Raw genomic sequence first — 21092 nt, 5'->3', positions numbered from 1 at the left:
TTTGCGATTTAATTTGGAAACACCCTGTATATATATATATATATATATGTATATAATACTTTTATTTGTTTCAAAATAAACGCTTACAAAAAATTTGTGAAAAAATTCACAAAAATTATCAAAATCTAGTAGAATCATTCTAAAATGATCATCCATAGAGTAAATTTAGAAAACAGCTCGCCCTATTTGGGAGTCAAAAGGTTAAAATTCTTATAATTAGAAAATATTGTTATGATTGTTATAATGGTAATTAAATTAGGATAAACACCAAATTCATTATTTTATATAAATTTGTCTGTGTTTCTTGTGTGTGATCATAGCCTACCATTTCAAATTGCTATTATTATACAATATATTCTTATTCTGTTACACAATTATATAATAACACGAGTGCGAAAGACTAAAACAATATATAATATTAATATAATTCAGATAAAATTTAGTATTAGATGTTGAGAATTTGAAATAACAGAATAATGCTTTGATAGTCAATTTTTGCAGTGTACATGATTAAGCTTTATTTTAATTGCACTAAAGGATAAAAATGTTTATAAAGAGATGCATATATTATAATAGAATATACTAAAATAATTTATTCTTTATCATATTTTCCTCAATGCACAAAGTATACAATAAAAAAGATTCGTAGAAAGACAAAATTCTCACAAAATTGCAAACGACACACGATTACCTAAATACTTCAGAAATCTAATTCTCCTCTAATTCAATTATAATTCAAATGTTCATCAAATGTTATGTCAATTTTGTCTTAAATTTGTAAATCGATTTAAATATGCAACAATGAAATAGGTTCTTGTGATAAATATAAAATTTTGTCATTTACAAATATAATCAATTCCTTAATTACTAACATAAATACACTCAAGATAATATTTATTTTTTCGCTGTCATACATTTAATAATCGCATAGATTAATCGCCGAGTTTAATTTATTATAGTGTATCTTTTGTAAACTTTGTAATGTAATAATGATCAAGAAAAAAACATAGCATTAGCTATTGATCACACTCTAACGTCGTTTTATGTATTTGGATATTTCTTGCACAAATAAATTCTTGAATCTTTTCGCAATACGTATTTATTTATTCTTTCGAATACAAGATATTCATAATAAAAGATAAATATTAAAATGTTTTATAAATTAGGCACGATTATTTTATTTATCTTAATGTGGTACACCTGAATTTCTCCTTTGTCACTTTTTTCTAAATATCAATTGTGTTACAGTGTTTCCTGTCTGTCCGCCAAATTGGAATGTATCCGTAGGAAGTTGACTATCGAGTTCAAAATCTGCGAACAATAATCGCGTTAATGCACATGCATCCGAAGAGATCTTTGTAATATTTCAAAGATAATGACGTGAAAGCAATAATTTTTTTGTGAGAAAAACACGTCTTTATTAACCAATCGAAGAAATCGTAAATAAATGCACGCGCGTGATATTTGATAGAATATATTTCAATAAATTAAGTAATATAAAATAATAACAATTATATGACATATAATTAGTATTTCGACTAATATTTAATGATTTATACTTTAACTATTTAAAATACATACATATTAACCTTAAATACACAACAACAGGTCATTTGGATTCGAAACGAAAATTTTTAGATGGTGTACAATCTGTATAATTAGTATTAAATTAGCTTGAAACAAAAGTTCGTAGCTTTATTTTATTTGTAACATGTTTACATGTTTTTAAAAAAATTTAGTAATTGTACCATTCGATACCATTCAACTTTAAGAATCCTTTTTAATTGCGGTACAATGATTTTTAATAGAGTTTGATCAAAGTGCTTCTTCTATTTAAATCGTGATAATTAAAAAAAATATCTTAGGAAAATAAAAAAAAAGTTTTTGTAGGAAAAATTTTAAGTTTTTACATTAGAAAGATTTTCACAGAAAGTAAAAATTTTCGCAAACTTTTTTGCACTTAACAGATCACAAAGTAAAAAAATTTTCTATTTTGTCCAGCTCGTTGTTTTCTTTATATAAAAGTTTTCTATATGTAAAAGTTAATAAACTCACAGAAACTGAAAAGACATAGTAACTTTTTCAAAGTAGAGATTTAGCTTTAAAACCCTTTTCTTTAATTTAAACTTCGTTCATTTTTAACGAAGTTACAGCTGTTCAAATTTTGAAATTCGTAGCACTACGAACTTTTGTTTCACCCCAATACTATGTGAGGCTCTAAATTGTAGGTAAACAATTTAAACCTTCCTCTATTAATTACCGTAAAACGGAGGTTCACTTGCATTCTATACTTCAAATAGGATGCTTTAGAACTTAAGTGTAGTTATCATAGCTGTAGTGTGTTGAGGGTTAAAATTTTAATTAATAATTGTACTAACGATTCGCAAAATGCTTCAGCAATTCTTCTTTGGTCCAGTTACAGGACGTCAAGATGAAATATCCTCCTGGCAAAAGGATGCGATATATATTTTCTATATATTTTTGTCTCTTTGCCATCGGATCTTCTGGATTTATACTAATAGCGTCGTAAGTGCCTTTATCATGAACGACTTTAAAATCATGTGGCAATGTGTTGTTGAGTATATCGCAGATCTCTATTTTTACATTCGGTAAATTGTTATCGTTCAACACTATGCGGGCCAGATCTATCCCTTTCTGTGAGTAATCCACCCCTGTCAAGTTCGCGAATCCTTCTCTTGCGAGTTCCACCAAAGTCATTGCATTACCGCATCCTACGTCGATTATCTTATCGCTCTCTTTGTTTAAATCCAATTTCGTGGCAATCCATCTAGAAAATAACTTCTTTCATATCAATTCTAAAATTTTTGGAGCTATACGAGCAACAATTTTCATTTATTTTTATTTATTTTTGTTTATTTTCAATATCTTAAAAAAATAATGGAGATTATATTTTAGATTAAGTTTTAGAAAAAATTAATCAATTTTTTTTTAGTACGGAATTTTTCTCTACATATTAAATTAAAAATATTAATTATCACATAAAAATTTATTTGTTTCACGTACATAATGTTGTACTAATAAAGACGATAAAATTTTATATATGATTATTAACCATTCTAATCATTACCAAAGGAATAAAAAAATTATAATAAATATCAAATCTCAATTAATATTTAATAATTACTTTTAATTTTAATTTATTATGTAAAATATTTTATATGAATGAATTTTATGATATATGATCTTTTAGATTTTTAATTATTTTATTAATTATAATGTTTTGCCAAAATAAGAAAGGAAAGAAGTTTTGTTTATTTTCTTGTATAACTACATATTTAAATATTCTTGACGCTGTCATGTTGTATCTGTTCTATTTATTTAAATGCGTAACATATTTATTAATATTAAGAATTATCAAAGCAGTCAAAATGACCTCTTTAAAATCTTTTATATAAGAATTATTTAAATTTATAATGGTACATTATATTGTAATATATAAATAATTAATTTGATCAATTTACTTTCCCTTCATCCCATTTTTCAGAAAAATAAAGAATATAGAAATAGTATAATATACTTAAGTAGTAGAAATAGACAGAGATAAATCAATCGTCGGTAGTTTTAGTATTAATATGTTAGAAAGAAAAAAATTATTAATCAACAATCAACAAGTTTATTATTTCTAAATCTAGCTAACATTTATCCGCAGTAGAAAAGGCTATCGCGAGACCGACGCCGGAGACTGAAACGTTATCGACGGAGAAGACAAGACTCGGTCTCGCAGATGTCGCCACCAGTGCCGCGCGGAGAACAGTCTCGATCGCGTCGCGGCTGTTTTCGTTTCCGCGGGAAAGCCCATCGATTTTCCGCGGTGCTATTTACTTGCGGTACGACCGGTGACACGAGACGCGTGTTCGCGTGCCGGTCTTCCTGGCTTTGCTTACCGTACGACCTTGCGCGTGTTGGCCGCGCCGAACCATATCTCGCCTACGTCGCCGTGATCGTGGAAGTTGTCGAGTTCCTGCGCGTACACGTACTCCCAGCTGCGGCAAGAGCGAACAACAGAGGATCAGAAAAGCGGCGAGTGATGCACAACGGGTGTTGCGCAGTTACGGTACGTATTACTTACAACTCTAGAGTACCCAGCTCCGACGATGTCAACTCCTCGCCCGTCCGCTCTGTCATCATTCCACTGTGGTTCGTTGAAGTCTTACGACAATGCTGGATAAATGCCGATCCAATCGGGTTTGCGAAGCACGAGAGATCTGCTCAGACGGTATCAAATTAAAAAAAACCGAGTAATCGCGATCGATCAGTAAATTGTGTTATCATAAAACAGAGAATTAGATAAGCTAATTTAACAAGCAGAACTTATTTCATAAACCGGTTTAATAAAATCGTGAACGTAGGACTTCGTTGCTACAAACACGACCAGGTGGCAGCACCGTTGAGATATTCTTGGCGACAAATGCACGTTGCTTTGTTAGTAAATAAATAAAATATGCGTTTGTTAAAAGCCACAGTTAAAGCAAAATATTTTATATGAATGAATTTTATGATATATGATCTTTTAGATTTTTAATTATTTTATTAAATATATTTTGCCAAAACAAGAAAGAAAAGAAGTTTTGTTTATTTTCTTGTATAACTACATATTTAAATATTCTTGACGCTGTCGTGTTGTATTTGTTCTATTTATTTATTTTTAACATGTTGCACAGTTAGTGCAGATGTTCATAGCGCTATCTGGTAGCCGTAATGTTAAATGCAAGCAAAGTGCCAATTTCTTGGATTTGGAGGATTTATCCACGTTGCAAAAAAATTTTTATGGTTTTTCGTGAATTTATTTACTTCAAGAATTTATTTTAAAAATTTATTTCAGAAAAGATGCATTTTTGCCATACAATATAATATAAATATAATTGTGCAATAAATATGTAAAAGAAAAATCGAATACTTACTTACGTTTAACTGTTTGTTCAAATGATTTCTATTCGCTGAAACTGTCGTTATTTCTTTGAGAAAGTCAATTTTGTAGAATTAGAAATTTTGATTGATTTAATAAATCGTATTTGTGTTTGTACAGTTTTAATTTACTCACGATTATCCATGTATTTATATGTATTACGTCGAACCTAACCTAGTCGTGGCGGTCAGACTTGTGATAGTGCACAATTCATTACGCTCGATAACCTCTACGTTACAATTTTTAATTTTTCAGTCTGGATTATTAAGTGACATTTAGACATGAACATTAACAATATGTTTACGAGCCTGTTATGTTTCGGTAAGTCATTAAACTTTGATACTTTAAACCACATTCTATAGAAACAAGAACATGATCTTATTGAACAATGATAGCAGAATGTTAGTGATAAATTATTTTTTTATCGCGTATAGTATTTAGAAAATTATTAGCCTTGTTAATATCAAGTTTAGAATATATCTCGTTTAAAATGGCATGTAATATTAATTATTTTTTATTTATGAGCTTTTTTTAACATAATAAATTTTAAATTTATGAAATCTATTATATTTCATGAAAGGAGATATTACTCTAAGTTATGCTTTTTGCAGTTTTTCTGGCTTTTCAAGTGGAGTTTTACATTTAGCTTCATATTTGTAATTTTAATTTGTCTTCGAAATTTTTCTATATACAATGATTAAATAAACATCAATAAGTAATATAATTTTATATAGGGCGGCAATGCACGAAACCTTCTGCTGTAGCAAGGTGCTACGCTTCAGTTGCTGCAAATTCAGTAGATAAAGACAATATAAAACCAAAAACTGGTATATTAATGTTAAACATGGGTGGTCCTACCAATACCAATCAAGTTCATGAGTATTTATTAAGAATAATGACTGATCGTGATATGATTCAACTTCCAGTTCAAAGGTTTTAATCTGAATTTTATAGAGCTTATATATATATAGTACGAAAGAGAATATTATGTAGGAGAGATATCTTTTATAGAAATATGTTGCAGTAAATTAGGTCCTTGGATAGCCAAACGTCGTACTCCAGAAGTACAGAAAAAGTATTCTGAGATTGGTGGTGGATCGCCAATTCTACGATGGACGAATAAACAGGGCGAACTTTTATGCAAAAAACTGGATAAAATTTCGCCTGAAACTGCACCTCATAAGTATTATGTTGCCTTTCGATATGCAGATCCTCTTACAGAAGATACCCTTGAGAGGATACACAAGTACGGTTATCATATTTTCTTAGGTGTAATATAATCTAAACATGTAAACATGATTGTAGAAAGATGAAGGTAATTTGAATGAGTGTTTTTCTTTTTCAGCGATGGAGTACAACATACTGTACTTTTTTCTCAATATCCTCAATATAGTTGTTCAACTTCAGGTTCCAGTTTTAATGCTATATACAATTATTACAAAACTAGGTGATTATTATACTTTTAATCCACTTTTAGCTTAGATAAGATAATCATTAATTATAGATCGATATGAAAGATTAATTAATTATGACTCTCTTTATTCATTTATTTGATCTTATTATCTATTTTTCACATATTTATTATAGGCAGATTGCTAAATTGGAGATGCAGCAAATATTCCGTGTATTATTTCATACATGTATGTTTGCTGTACACACAGATAATATTTACATTATATATAAATTACATTATTGCTTGTTGTTTTAATATAGAATATAATAAATAAGAATAAATAGAAAATAGAATATGTTAAAATGCATACATACGAAACAAGTCTAAATTGTTTTGTAGAGAGTCACCAAATGGCATGAAATGGAGCATAATCGATAGATGGGCTACGCATCCACTTCTTGTAAAAACATTTGTCGAAAGAATTAAAGAGGAACTTGCACAATTTTCTAGCGAAAAAAGAGACGATGTGATAATTTTATTTTCAGCTCATTCTTTACCGTTACAGGTTGTTATCTTGGATTAATGTGTTTTATGTAATCACTTAAGAAATTAGTCTGATTTATCTTTTCCTGTAATTACTTTAGGTTGTAAACAGAGGAGATTCTTATCCTGCAGAAGTTGGAGCCACAGTTGCATTAGTAATGCAGGAATTAAATTATTGTAATCCATACAGCTTGGTATGGCAATCAAAGGTATATACATAAATATATGTGACTGCTGTTTAAAATTGAGCGAACTTTAGATAGCTTAGAGAATGTTTTGCGTTTAATATATGTATTACGGAGTATATATATTTAGGTTGGACCTACATCATGGCTAGGACCTTTTACCGATGAAGCGTTGAAAGGTTACGTTAAACAGGGCAAGAAAAATTTTATTTTGGTACCAATTGCATTTGTAAATGAGCATATTGAAACTCTTCACGAATTGGATATAGAATATTGCCGAGAACTTGCCGAAGAAGTAAGAAATATTGCAGTCTACTTACTGTTTAATACGATGAACAAAGAATATTTTATGTTTAATTTTTCTAGCTTGGTATTGAGACGATACGAAGAGCTGCCGCGCCTAATGATCATCCTATTTTCATCGACGCTTTGACGGACATTGTTGTGTCTCGTCTTAGATCAAAACAATCTGTAAATCCTAAATTTTTAACACGGTGTCCTCATTGTGTAAATTTAAATTGCGATGCTAGCAAAAAATGGTACGCTGAAATCTGTAAAAATTAATGATATTTGCGATTAAGTGCGCGCGAAATCATAATCATAAATATTATATTATGTTTAAGTATGAATAATAATTATTTGTATAATTTGCTGTATTAATTATACGTAATGTTATATAATGGTTTGTTAATAATTGAGTGAAAATGAAACAGATCTAATCGAATATAAATATATATTATATTTGGATATATTATATATGGAAACCGTAATAATATCGAATAAATTAAGATACTTGTTTCATTTCGTAAATCCTTCGCAAAATTCCCTTAGAATTCAATAGCTAAAGCAGCTTTGTTAACAAAGTTTTTGTTTTTTTGTATGGATACTACTAAAATAGTTCTTATTAATCTTTTCGTTCTCGATATAATCCAGGATAACTGACGTATTATTGGCTTTTAAGTGAATACAGTATCTAACTCTTGTCAATAATATAGCTTTAATCTTTATTATTTGATATACTCTGTTCGAATTTGCGCGTTCGATGTTTACTTTTTCAACGAGGTAAAAATTACAATCGTACATCAGGTGTTGCATCAGTGATCTCAATGTTACGCTTCTCCTTTGCTTGCTTACTGGCTTTGTCTTCTAAAAACATTACGACAATCAGACCGTAATAATTCTATTATTACCATACAAGAAAATTACTGCACGTCAAGCTTGATAGATATAAGACCGTAATAATCCTATTGTTGCTATACAAGAAAATTACTGTATTTTACATATCAAGTTTAATAAGTTTTCTTTAGTCATATATTTGCTTATAAGGTGTTTATGATTTTACGAATATTTTATATGTTTGGTCCTGCACAGACTTTTTTTTGCATTTATTTAAAGTTTATTGATGAAACTGTTGAAATTTTGCCAATTTATAATGCTTGAAACCTTGGAAGAACGCGAGAAGATAATTATATTATATGCATTTTAATAAACATGACAACTATTCCTTTTAAAATAAGGAACGAGATTAAATAGTTTGATTGAATGATTTAAATAATTTTTCGGTTTTCACTTAAATTTGTTTCGATGATTATTAGTTTTATTAATCATAATAAATTTATCGATGAAAGAATATTGTTATAATTTATTGTCTGTATTATTTATAACAACTTTTCTTTTGCGGTGGTTAAAGATGAACATTTAGGCGTAAAAGAATAAATTTTATTGTGTGTATATACAGCCTGAGGTCTCAGGATTAATTCTTCACTCGAGGCTTCGTCAATCTTGTCACTTGCAAAGAATGTGTTGTTACTAATATTATTTTGATTTCTTTGACGTAATTTTGATACAGTCTTTAACTGCATATATAAAAAAGACATTCAGATTCCTTTCGAAATAATTAATGTACTAAATCGGTTAGAGATTATTACAATGGGTTTCAACATACTTAAAATGGAATTTATTAATTTTTATTAAATTTTCAAGTTTTTGTTGTAAAAATTTTTTGAATTATCTATTTATTTATTTTATTTCTTTTACTTTGTGTTGTATGTCATCCAGTATATCATAATATTTATTTAAATGTATTCAGTGTAAATCATTTTGATGTATAAATACTGAACATTAGATTAAAAAAAACTCCCATTTTCTTGCACTTCTAAACATAAACTTCAAATACGATTGGTGATGAATACAAAAAATCCTCTTAACTTCTTTCCAATCATGATATAATAAGGATCAAATTTCTTGTTGCATCAAGATAGGTATCAAACAACGATGATACAGTAAAGACCAATTTACATCAAAGAAATTAGTTAATTAGAATCAGTGATTATTATTATTCCATTTTAATTGTTGATCATAGATAGAGAAGAAAATAAATTAATATTATGCTAATATTACTTTGAACCGTATAAAATAATCTTTCAAAATATTTAATGCGATATCTGCGATAGTTTTTCTCTATTGATTGATTTTTTTTAAGCACTATAATACGTTGTTTCATATTAACTGTTTTATATTAAAGTATTATGTTACAAGAATTCATAATTATCTGTTTTTATTTCTAAACCATCTTACGTAATGTCTTCAAATTAATATGGTTCAGTGATTGACTTATGAAATCTTCTAGCTATACTTAAGACATTCTCAAATATAAAAACCGTTAAATATCGATCATAAATATTAACAAGATCATAGATAAAAAACATCAGGTCAATCTTAAAATGTACTTTTATTTAATTTTTGCCATTGATTTGTTGTGAAGTTACTATTGTTTTTGTTATTAAGACACTTCTTTTCTTTCTATTGGCAGTTATATTAAGGAATATTTTTAATAACTTGTGAAAAAAGCATCGAGTTGCTCCCTCCACGTCTGCATAAAATATTAATTTTATCCAGATTAGATTGATTTGAATAAAAATTTTATAATAGAAAAATGTTTATTCTAAAGATTAATATATGTATATAGTTATTCCAAAGTTAACTTTATTTAATTGTTTATCGAGGTATACTCAATATTTTTTATGAAAATTCTGTAGATATATATATATATAAAAACATCTCGTTGAAAAGAATAATTATGATTTAAATCGTTTTCCAGTCATTATAAGGATGTCTAAATGAACGAATAATTACGAAAAATGTTATATTTATTACATTGATAATGATGAAATGAAAATATGACATTTGATATTATGATTTATTTGCCGGTATTTTCTTCGTCGTGAAAGCTTAAATCCTCGATAAACAAATCATATAAATAAAAATGAAGCAAGTACCGTACGCAAATACAATAATAGTATTTCGTTTTAAAATAAAAAGCATATAATTAAAGCACGTTCTACATTTCATACACGAATAACTTTTTGCTTTGTATTCTTTCTAATGACGATATTATATACGTATTACATCTCGTACACATGCAAACGTACATATTATAAGATACAAATACGTGTGACACTTTATTTTTATTATTTAAATAATTCAACTTTAAACAAATACATTAACATCTTTTTGCTTCGACTTTTTACAGTACTTCAACAGAAGTGTGAAAGGCAGTCTCTCTCTCGAATCTCTTCTCTCTCACTCCCGTTAATCTAATCATTCATTGTTAAAGAGCGAATAAAAGCGCTGTTGCCGCGTTAATCTCTGCATACATCATATGAGGAAATCGGCTTCTGTCAAATTGACTAAATATTTAATATGCAATTGTTTTTACGATTCTGATAAATTCTCAATGCGTGACTCAGAAAAACTCAATTTTTATGATTACGAAGCACTAAATCGCTCAAAATTACGTATTTTATATTTTATTCTTTATACTTTTTTAGATCCTTTCTGCAACTTTTCAGCCTTCTTTTTGACCTTCTTAATAAAGCAAAATCTAAAGGAGCTTAGTTTAGAAAAGATAAACTAATAGTTTTTTAATAACTAATTATAATAACTATTATTAAATTCCTATTATACATATTATACATATAAGTCATTATTTAGTAACCATAAAAGTTGTGCTTTTTTGAGGTCATGCCCATTGAGACTTTTAATCAGCATAAAAGCAATCACATAAAAGATATTAGCCAATTCCACAGAAACCGATTTCTTCTGTCAAAAAAGTGTGCGGGATTCTTTAAAGATATTTTTTGATGTTGACGCTCGACGCTCATTTTTAATGTTAAATAAAACAGGCCACGTGATCAAAATTAATACTTGATATTCGTCAGCTTTTACTACTTATTTTATAGATGGATCGGAAATCCAACTTGGGGATCAAGAAGAAGAAAAAGACCTATTTTATCGTTAAAAATGAACGTCGAGCGTCAGCATTAAATTGTACCTTAAGCTTATCTCAGCAACAACAAGCTTTTCGATTTCTTCGCAGGTTCTTTACGACGAGGGGTTTATCCCAGCGACAGCGTTGTCGTCGTTGTCGCTGCTGCCACCACCGCCGTCGTCGGAGTGCCGCCTCCACTACCACCACCACCATCACCACCACCACCGCTGCCGCCGCCGCGCTTCGACTTCGGGTATCGAACGTGAGTTGCGCGGCGCTGCTTGCCGCCGCGCCGGCACCGACCATATAAATGCGCGGCGCCGGCGGGCGCGCTCAGTATGTGTCATGCTTTGCGATCGAGCGTGTTGTCCGTGATGGCGGCCCGAGTGCGGTTGAAGATGCGCCGCGGCACCGGCGTGTCGCCGCTTGCCGTTCTCCTCGCGATGTGCGCTGTGTTGGGTCCTGCCAGTGGAATGTTCGAGCACCGACACTGCGATCATCAGCATCCACGGGCACACGAGGTAAGTGCGACGTACTCACTAGCACTACGGTGAACGATTCTAACCTCTTTCCTCGCTCCGTTCCGTGCTTACTCCGTTTTACTCCTTGTTCTCCTTTCGCCGCCTACGCGCGTACATGCTGTACATTTTGTATCTCACGATCGTCTCTAATCTTCATAGTAATATTTCTCGTCCATCGATTGTATTTCTCTATTTCCCGTCTACATCGAACGAGTTTTCACCTTGTCGAAAGGAATCTGGTCGAGCGCGACAGATCAGGTTGCTGTTCCTCGCAGTAATACCCGTTGCATGCATTGACACGTGTTCGCTCCGTCTCTGTCTCTCTCGCATGTGGCGCAGTAGCCGTTCTCCATGTGAATTGATTGCGATAACGACAGCTTTCAAATTTTGTGTTTTGACGTTTTCCTTCGTTACCCAGCCTCTCGTAGTACTTGAACGCTAAAATGACATAAATGGAGCGCAGCACACCGTTACGAATTCGTCACGGTTTGTGAACTCTTGCAGTTATGAATTTTATCGAGACATGGAATCGGTCACTTGCGTTGACTCGTAGTGATTAAAGACGTGTGTATGTACACATTTCATTTTCGCTCGACGTTTCAACGCGCCATTCATACGTTGCGCCGATAGAAGGAAGACTTCGGTGAATGTTTCCATGCGCGGCAGCGGGAGGGGGGAAACACGTGTTTTCGGAACAGCACGTGCTGCTGCGGGATGTCTCGGCGCGTTGACCTTCCACGCGCATCGCGTTTCACGGACAGCCAAGCTTGATGACGCATACGGTTTATAGCATTATCGAGAGACGTTCGAGTATTGTTAAAATTTTCGAGATATTTTAGACTTTAAGGCGGTACTCATAGTTCGTTCTTATTTTAAGACTGTCTTAAGTAATGCCTTAAGACGCTGATACGGTCCTCTAATTCGTGATTTCTTAAGACTGTACTTAAGATGGTCTTAAATATAAGATCTGACTGTGAATACCGGCCTAAGTGTCACGATAATTCTTGTGCTGAGATCTTTAAATCTGCTGTCAATATTAAAAACGTCTTAAAGATATCTTAAGCTGTAATATGATTAAGACATCTTTAAGGCTCGGTTGCATTAACGTTACTTTAAGCGAGACTTAAAACTCTCTTTGTCTCGTTTTAAAGTCAAAAAAGGGACAGACAGAAAGAGTTTTAAGCCTCGCTTAAAATCAAAGTAACGTTGGTGCAATCGGGCCTAAGACATCTTTAAGACGGTTACAATTGCTGGTTGACGATTCTATTTTAGCCAATCACGATGCAGCGAGTACGGACTGGCTGCATCGTGATTGGCTAAAATATATAGAATCATCAACTGGGAATCACAACTGGCAACTCGTAGTCGTGATTACGGCTCACAGTTTTTCATTTACTGGTTAACCTGTGGTTAGGCTTAAATATTATAAATGTCTATGTGGTTAGGCCGAAAATTATATTTTTCTATCTATGCTTAATCACTAAACTGATGGTTTTGTAGTGTAACTTTTTAAAGTTATTACAAAATCGTTAGTTTCGTGATTCATTAAGTTAAATAAGATCAAATCCAAACTACGAGTTAATCAAATAATGAATATCCAGGCCTTAAAGATATTTTGAAACGTCTTATGTCCTGATTTTGGATATGCGTGCTGTCAAGGCATTTTTTAAAAGGGCCAAAGTTATCCCAACTGAGTCAAAGTTAACTCATTTTATGATACTCGATGCGAGATTCACGTAATGTCGAGCAGCGTGTTGTGAGATATTAACTGTTTGCAGTCACGTTCGAAATAATGTTTTACGACAGCCTATCGCATGTTTCTCCAAGGATTTAAATGTAGACGATTATAATTGGCAAACTGTATATTTTTAAAACTATATGAAACATACTTCAAATAATAAAATTCTTTAATGTTAAATAATAACAAATAAAAGTGAAATATTTGGTCTTTCTTTATTTGTTAAAAATAATTTGGACCGCAAAAGATTAATGTATGATTTAGAAAGATATTGATTTTATTTTTGAGCAACAGAGATTTGTTCCTTGCTATTTAAGATAAATCATTTCAAATATAAGCTAGTAAATTTAGCTCAATTTATGATTTTCGATGGTGGAGGGCCAAGTTAATGGGGGTAATTTTAGAATAGAACTTAGAAGATTATAATCGGCAAATTATATAATTTTGAAACTTTATAAAAACTCTTTCAAATAATAAAAATTGTTTAAGTCATGTTAGATAAATGAAAATGAGAATCAAATATACTTATTTAGTCTTTGCTTATTTGTGATATAAATAATTGGACTGTAAAGAATTAATACATAATTAATACATGATACGTTGATTTTATTTATAAACAACAAAGATTTGTTGTTTGCTGTTTCGGATATGAAATTGCAGATAAGATAGTAATTTTATATAACAGATGTATTTAAAGAATAATATATCTCTATCATTTTATTGCCATTGTGTACTAATTGTCTGCATTGTCATTTCGAGGAAAATGGAATAGTATATTTGGATGACATATATTGCAATGTAATGATTTAACTTCCTATTAAACGCTTCGATGTACGCTATACTTTGGAGGATCATTTACGTTCCATCGTTACGGATATCGTTTATCTCATTAAATCTCTGCCATTCACCATAATATCCGTTCTTTAGAATGCATTGCATAATATTGCATAGAACGAACTTCGTTGATACTTGATGCTTAATGAATAATTCATAATTATTGTAATAATCATATCATCGATGAATATTAATTATATTAGTTGCAAATATTAATTGTGGTACCATGTCGCGAATGTTCATTGATCTATAGAGTATTCCATTATCTGACGCCATTTTACTATTATTAAGCAAACTTGTTAAAGCAAAAATAGTTCCGGTAATTAGTGTTTATAAATGAGAAGATTTTGCTTTCTAACTCAGCTATAAAATTAAACTTTTTAATTAATTTTGTAACATATTCATTTGAACAGATTGATTAGAAGGTTCAGTTATACAACAGTTATTTAAAAGTAAAAACTTACGAGAAAATGCTTATCAAGATAAAAGAAAAATTGATTTTGCTTTGATCAAAGAGTCTGTGTATGAAAGAACGGCGAGATTGAAGAGGTGCCATATCGTATGGCTTGTATCATTTATTGGACACTGTAAAAGTTTGCGTAAATTTTAATTTCGTCCTTTGAAAGGGCGGATTATTTTTCGCATGACAGAAAACAATCGACAGATACGACACAAGTTTTAAAATGGTGAATAGGCAGACAAAAGCCGGCCATCCGTTTCCTTTTCCATCTCGTCCCCTTTTTACCCCGAAAAAATAGACTCAATTATCAGGATTGGAACGGTGCACGAATGATTCTCTATTCGTAGAATAAACTTGATTGACTTTTCACTCGGTCAGTTTTGACAATTTTCGTTTGCGAAAGTCGATATAAAAATGTCTTTAGAAATGAAAACGCAACATTTCTCAATTAGCAAGATTTTCTTTCAATAACGAAAAACAAATAGTTTTTTTTATAATTAACACATCTATATCATAGTATCAAGCTTTTATAAAAGCTGAATTTGTGATGCATTGTATAAAAATTTTTTAATGATTTTTTACAATCTTATTTTATTTATCTTAACCTTTTTTTATTAATCTGCAGTGCAAGAGCATTTTTGTGTGATTTTAAAAAAATACAAATCCAGGTCAAAAATATATTTTTCTCCAGGGATCCGTTTATTTTCTTGTACTAAAAAATGGTTTTCCATTTTGACACGAAATTGAGTGAAAAACTAGAATATTTCGATGGTATTGTGCCCATGGGCGCAACTTCAGGGTCTAACGACTCTATTGTTAACATGTACAGTATGTGAGTTTAGATCATTCAAAACAAAAATAAAAAATGTTAACATACAATGTTTTGTTTAGAGAAAATGAAAAGTAAACGTATTCTATATCGCGGTGTGCGTTAAAAACATGTACATGTCAAAACGATACGACTATATGCATGAATGTATTTTATGTCATTAATTTCTAAATTTTCATAATAATTAATGAACAATTTTTAAATAGTTTTCAATAAATTTTTTTCTCAGTTTACAGTTAGGATTTACATTTATAGCGTAACTTCGTACTACAGAGAACTAGTTTCTAACGTTTCAGCGAATGGTCGAAGTGCTCGGTGGCGGTTTTATATATGTGAGTGTATTCGTTTTAAGGACCGTTTCAGTGAAAGAGAATTTGCATGCGAATGTAAAAGTTTACGGTTGTCCCACTCGTGCTTATAGCACTTCGTACAAGCATTCGGGGAACTTTTCTGTTTGGCGATTCCACCGTCATCACGTACCAATTTTGCGCTCTCGTAAGGACATAACTCATTCGTACGTTCGCTCGCCCTTTATTCCGTATAAGGTTTGACAATAAAAGAGACATATGGAATTACGTGAATTGTGTGTCCGTCGCTGGCACCCAGCCAACTGTTTACGGGCTACTCTTTTCTACCAATCTAATAATACAGAAATGTCGGAACTCACACAGGTCGATATATTATGCATAGAGTGCGTTCCGTTTTTACGTTCACACGCTATAAGCATCAACTCATTCTTGTTGTCTGTCAGATATTAAACAAGCACAGATGATGCTTATAAGCGTAATATGGAATGCACCCTTCGTGTAAGTTTATTTTTCTTCAAATTATTCTTTTCTTTTAATTTAATTTAATTTAATTTAATTTAATTTATTGTGTACTTAAATACACTAAAATGTAAAGCGTAAAGTATATATAAAAGATAAGGCACCAGCTGTAAAGTCTACCTGATAAATTTGATATTAACACGAGAGTAGTAATTGGGTGGAATAGGTGGGATCATATCAGTCCTTGTGGCTGGTATTCATAGTCTGTTCTTATTTCAAGACTGTCTTAAGTAATGTTTTACGATACGCCCCTTTAATTGGTTTATGACATTTTAGGACTATACTCAAAATGGTCTTGAATATAAGAATCGACTATGACTATTAATTTATATGCCCAAACCTAGTCAAAAAGTTATTTGAATGTACAGAATTCTTGTGTGATTTAACTCCCGTTAAATCAGTACAGATTACAAAATTATTCGTACATAATAGGATGCGAGTTTAAACTTAATTGCGACCTGTTACCTCGGTTACAAGTCCGTCGCTCTCACATAAAGCCACATGACATTCCAAAAATTAACATTTTGACTAAAATATTTTTTAATATATTTTGTATAATGATGCTAAGATTATTATGAACAATTAGATAACTAAACAGTTAACCGCTTTAGTAATAATTTATATAACTATCAGAATTTTTTTCTTTCTACTCGTAATTTTAAAATTGTACGATGAAATTAATTATTCCGAAACATAGAAATAGGAAGAATGGATGATATCCAAACCGTTTGTATCAAGATTTAAATCTCTTTGATGCGACGAAATTGCACTTAACATTTATAAAAGACATAATTATACGTAATATCTTGCAATTCGTTCGCGCTGAGAGAAGTGTCGAGTTTTCATTATGATTATCCCCATAATTTTCTCCGTCTGCGAGAAGAACGCACGGCGCGGATGTCAAGTTTTCATTACGATTATCGGAAGTACTTTGCGCTCGCTTGCTGTCGCGACGAGAATAAAAGTAAAACGAAGGTCGCACGATTTCGTACGAAAAACTTTCCTAGTGCGAGCGCTTCAATGAAAGTGTACGCGAATGGAATTTCGCTGGAGCACACGTACGCGCGCGCGCGTACGTTCTCGCAGAGTCCGGTATTTTTCTGATTTATTTACGAGGCGGTCGCTTGAAATCTCGTGTGCAGAAAGGTTATTAAGAAACTCGATTCTCATCGAAGTTTATGGCTTTCGTGAGACGTGCAACGATATATGCGACGGTATGGGGCTTAAGAGGGAGGACATTGTGGAAACCGGACACGCGAGCTTTATATAGATATTGAATTTTTTCGTTGATTTCTCGGTTCGGATCGATCGATCGAGGGTGTTAAAACTTGTCTGTACAGACAAATTATAGACGGTATATAGAAACAATGATGGATTATTGGTGATGTACATTCTCATTCGATCAATCGGTATTTACGCGCATCTCGTTCGAGAAAATTTTATTTCTCAAGTACTTTTCCACGATAAAATATTCGAGATAAATTCTCGATACGGTTTTAGAGAAATATTTAAATGCATATTTATTAAATTCTGGTTGTAAACAAACTTTGAATGTGCTACGTGGAAATGTTCGTAATAATTAACGTGTATTGGTTAAGCGAGGATTGGTTAATTTTCGCTGTACCTAATTGTATTTTCAATAATATAGTTAATCATGTTACGTTTGCTTGTTAAATGTTTTACTTGAAGAAGATATTTCGCATATATATGTGATATAATTTCAGTATATTAAAAAATTGTTCACTAAATATTAATCAGTTTAACAATTTTGATTTTGCTACATAATAAACGCTAGAAATTATTGCATATCCTGACATTACAAGATTAGTGTATATAATTTTATTTCAACTATCGTTTCAAAATTTTATTATTGACAAATTTAACAGATTTATTTAGTATTAAAAAGAGATGTTGAAATTGAAACGCGATATTAAGCTGTATAATGAGGATATATTTAAAGTATAAATGGATTTACGTTATTCCAAGCATGGACATTACAATCTTTTGAAAGCGAGTTAGCACGTTGCAAAATCTTATGCTCAATGTAACGAATCGTCAAGGATACTGAGAAACTTGTTGGTATAAATAGGATTATACACGTATACATGTATGTACAATGTACATATGTGTAGGTGGTAACAAAGGACAATAAAATTATCATCGATTATAAAGTGAAAAATATTTTTATGAAGAGGGATTTAGATTTACACATATCTATACTGTTGCAACAATATAATATCAATTAATTATAATCACAAAAATATGTATATGTATATATGTTTTATGAACGAGTTATTAATTATGACTACAAAAAAATATTGTATTATATAATCAAGTATCTTTTAAAAAAAATTCTAATAATATAGCGAATAATATATATGTTGTTACATATCAAAGTTTGCCATAAACAGAATTGCTCGAAGAAGTGCATATTTGTAAAATTTAAATTTGATGAACTTGGTTGTGTGTGGAAAGTGGAAATGATTCGTAATTTTGTTTCCGACCTGGCGCTGATTAATTAAGATCTTTGCAAGTATATTCACACGCAAACGTTCGATTAGCTACTGACGTTGACAAATAAAAATACTCTTATAGGTATAAGTCGTTACAATCGATCGGGAATACTACTTATTACACGCAATAAGAATCATAACTAAGAAATATTTCTCGGAATCGCGTGAGTTTGCTGAACTGTAAAAAGTGAAACTTGGCAAGATGATAGATCTGAAACTAAAGAGAGGCAGTAACATCGCTGATAAAAGTAGCGTTTGTGAATTGGATTTTATTAAATATATGCAATTTTTTACGTATTTATTAAATAAACGTTGAATAAAATATTTTAATATCTAAAGCTTATAATATTATTTATAATTTAACACTCCACAAAGTGATATAATTAGACATTAAACATTGATTTTTCACTGATTATTTTATTTTTCACTTTGCATTTCGTGACGTTGCAATGTGTATACATTACATAAATTGAAGTTAGATACAAATTAAAATATTATTGTAACATAAATCTAAAGCAAGATTTTTAATAATTAAACAAATTTTTTATAATCATCATGTAAATATGAGGTACATTATTTCATATGTATATTAAAGTTTTGTTTATGTAAAATTATGCAATATATTATAATTTATTCAACGAATAAGGAATTAACGTATACAGATTGCGATTTTCTGCGAACGAGAAATCCAGATCGAGAAGGATTTAAAAACTCGAGGCACAATTAAGCCGCGTTTTATCCCGAACGTAGAAACATATGCAAACTGTGCTTCGAAGCACTTGCGCCAACCGCTTTAACATATCCGTATTAACTGTTAATCAGGTCAGGCATACGGCACTTCTCATTAGTAGCTTCTGATTACGCGGTGTACTTAAATCAGTGCGCAACAAAGCTTTCTAAATTATTGTTTGAATATTGTATCACTTCCGTGTGTGTGTCGGGAAAGGGAGGATTTAATAACAAACGTATCGCGTCTATAACCAAGACCATGCATTATATCCGATATGGTATATTACAATAACGGGGGCGCGTTGAACGGGCAAATTAAATTTCATCTCCATAACATTTGCAACAACAGTGATCTGGTAACACTGTGGCTCTTATCAATAGGTAATGATCATTACCCGCGCAGTTTCGTGTCGGTTTGTATGTCGCTCGTAACATGCGCTTCATCCACCCTCGTCATCCCAATCATTTCATCAAAACATCTACGTAGCGCATCTGTTCATGTTATCGGCGTTTGCTGTCGCTATCAGTAATCAGATGATGCATTCTGCGGTAACAAGTAGTACATATCACCGGAAAATGCGATGAAACATCTTTCATTATCAATAAAAGCCGTTATTCTATGATATATACGTTTCATATGATTCAGTATATAATATAAATATATAATATTTCTGAGAAATTGCTTTTTCATGTAATGCATATTTTATAATTTTGCTTACATATAAAGTCAAATTAATTAATTTCATGAAGTCAAAATTGGAGAAAATTGATAAAATTATAAATCGTGTCCTGATAAAACATTTAAAAAATGTACAAAATGTACAAAATTGATTTCTGAAAAACACATTTAAACTTACTCTTTTAAGATTATTTTATATGATTTACTTACACACAGTATTAGAGTAATTGAATGCAAATAATAAATTTCATAATAACAATAATATTGAATCGTCTATTGCTTCTAGCAATTAATGATAGTAGTGTGTTAATCAGATGCAGTAACTACATTTGTACCATTACGTGATTAGGAATCAAGCTGGAGTATGCTGTTTGTTTCATAATTTGATAAAGTTATTTGTATGCCTCTGTATGCCTAAGGCAAAATATCGTGGTAGCAATGGTCGGTAGGTAACCAGTACTGTTAACGAATGTCGAAATAAATCCAATTTTAAACTCGACGGTTACAAATGATTGGATGAACGTGTTCCAGTAGATAACTTCGATGAAACGTTCCTCCATTAATTGAACTTGCAATCAAGTCGAATTCGTTTAATCTAGACTGACTCCAGGCTGAGATTAAACTTTTTACGTTTGCGTAGAACA

At 31.1% G+C, this 21092-nt stretch overlaps 3 protein-coding genes across 7 annotated transcripts in view; 2 read left to right on the top strand and 1 right to left on the bottom strand.

The window, feature by feature from the left end:
- Window positions 1–1200: 1200 nt before the first annotated feature.
- Window positions 1201–5125, bottom strand: LOC108729064 (protein-lysine N-methyltransferase mettl10). The gene is made up of 6 exons (XM_018457982.1): window positions 5063–5125; window positions 4923–4976; window positions 4091–4226; window positions 3906–4004; window positions 2379–2788; window positions 1201–1311 (listed from the first exon to the last, which is right to left on the bottom strand). The coding sequence occupies exons 1-6, from the start codon at window positions 5070–5072 to the stop codon at window positions 1217–1219; spliced, it is 804 nt and encodes a 267-aa protein (XP_018313484.1). The 5' UTR covers window positions 5073–5125; the 3' UTR covers window positions 1201–1216.
- On the top strand, window positions 4000–7632 carry FeCH (ferrochelatase, mitochondrial). Of its 5 annotated transcripts, none has more exons than XM_018457978.1 (9): window positions 4000–4075; window positions 5183–5248; window positions 5662–5860; window positions 5952–6173; window positions 6273–6374; window positions 6720–6885; window positions 6965–7072; window positions 7179–7343; window positions 7415–7632. In XM_018457978.1, exons 2-9 carry the CDS (start codon window positions 5209–5211, stop codon window positions 7610–7612), a joined length of 1200 nt encoding a protein of 399 aa, XP_018313480.1. In that variant the 5' UTR covers window positions 4000–4075; window positions 5183–5208; the 3' UTR covers window positions 7613–7632. The 5 variants fall into 5 exon arrangements, with proteins under 5 accessions (XP_018313480.1, XP_018313481.1, XP_018313483.1 ...); XM_018457979.1 differs by lacking the exon at window positions 4000–4075 and adding an exon at window positions 4722–4791; XM_018457981.1 differs by lacking the exon at window positions 4000–4075 and adding an exon at window positions 4758–4771.
- Window positions 7633–11640: 4008 nt separating this feature from the next.
- Window positions 11641–21092, top strand: part of Invadolysin (leishmanolysin-like peptidase, invadolysin) — a 290690-nt gene continuing 281238 nt past the window's right edge. Inside the window, exon 1 of the mRNA XM_018457989.1 lies at window positions 11641–11839. Coding sequence (XP_018313491.1) covers window positions 11657–11839 — 183 coding nt within the window. The 5' untranslated portion in view covers window positions 11641–11656. The remainder of the gene's footprint in view (window positions 11840–21092) is intronic.

The sequence above is a fragment of the Mycetomoellerius zeteki genome, unplaced genomic scaffold, assembly GCF_001594055.1.
Source record: "Mycetomoellerius zeteki isolate Tzet28-1 unplaced genomic scaffold, Tzet1.0 scaffold70, whole genome shotgun sequence".
Classification (NCBI taxonomy): domain Eukaryota; kingdom Metazoa; phylum Arthropoda; class Insecta; order Hymenoptera; family Formicidae; genus Mycetomoellerius; species Mycetomoellerius zeteki.
The sequence above is the reverse complement of the archived record's forward strand: the minus strand, read 5'-3'. Positions and strand labels throughout refer to the sequence as shown.

Coding starts and splice junctions, on each gene's coding strand:
- LOC108729064 (XM_018457982.1), bottom strand. Junction 4,005..4,090: donor GAGCTGGGTACTCTAGAGTT/GTAAGTAATACG, acceptor CTCTTGCCGCAG/CTGGGAGTACGTGTACGCGC. Junction 1,312..2,378: donor GCTGAAGCATTTTGCGAATC/GTTAGTACAATT, acceptor TATTGTTCGCAG/ATTTTGAACTCGATAGTCAA.
- FeCH (XM_018457978.1), top strand. CDS start 5,209: ATGAACATTAACAATATGTTTACGAGCCTGTTATGTTTCG. Junction 7,073..7,178: donor GCTTGGTATGGCAATCAAAG/GTATATACATAA, acceptor ATATATATTTAG/GTTGGACCTACATCATGGCT. Junction 7,344..7,414: donor GCCGAGAACTTGCCGAAGAA/GTAAGAAATATT, acceptor TAATTTTTCTAG/CTTGGTATTGAGACGATACG.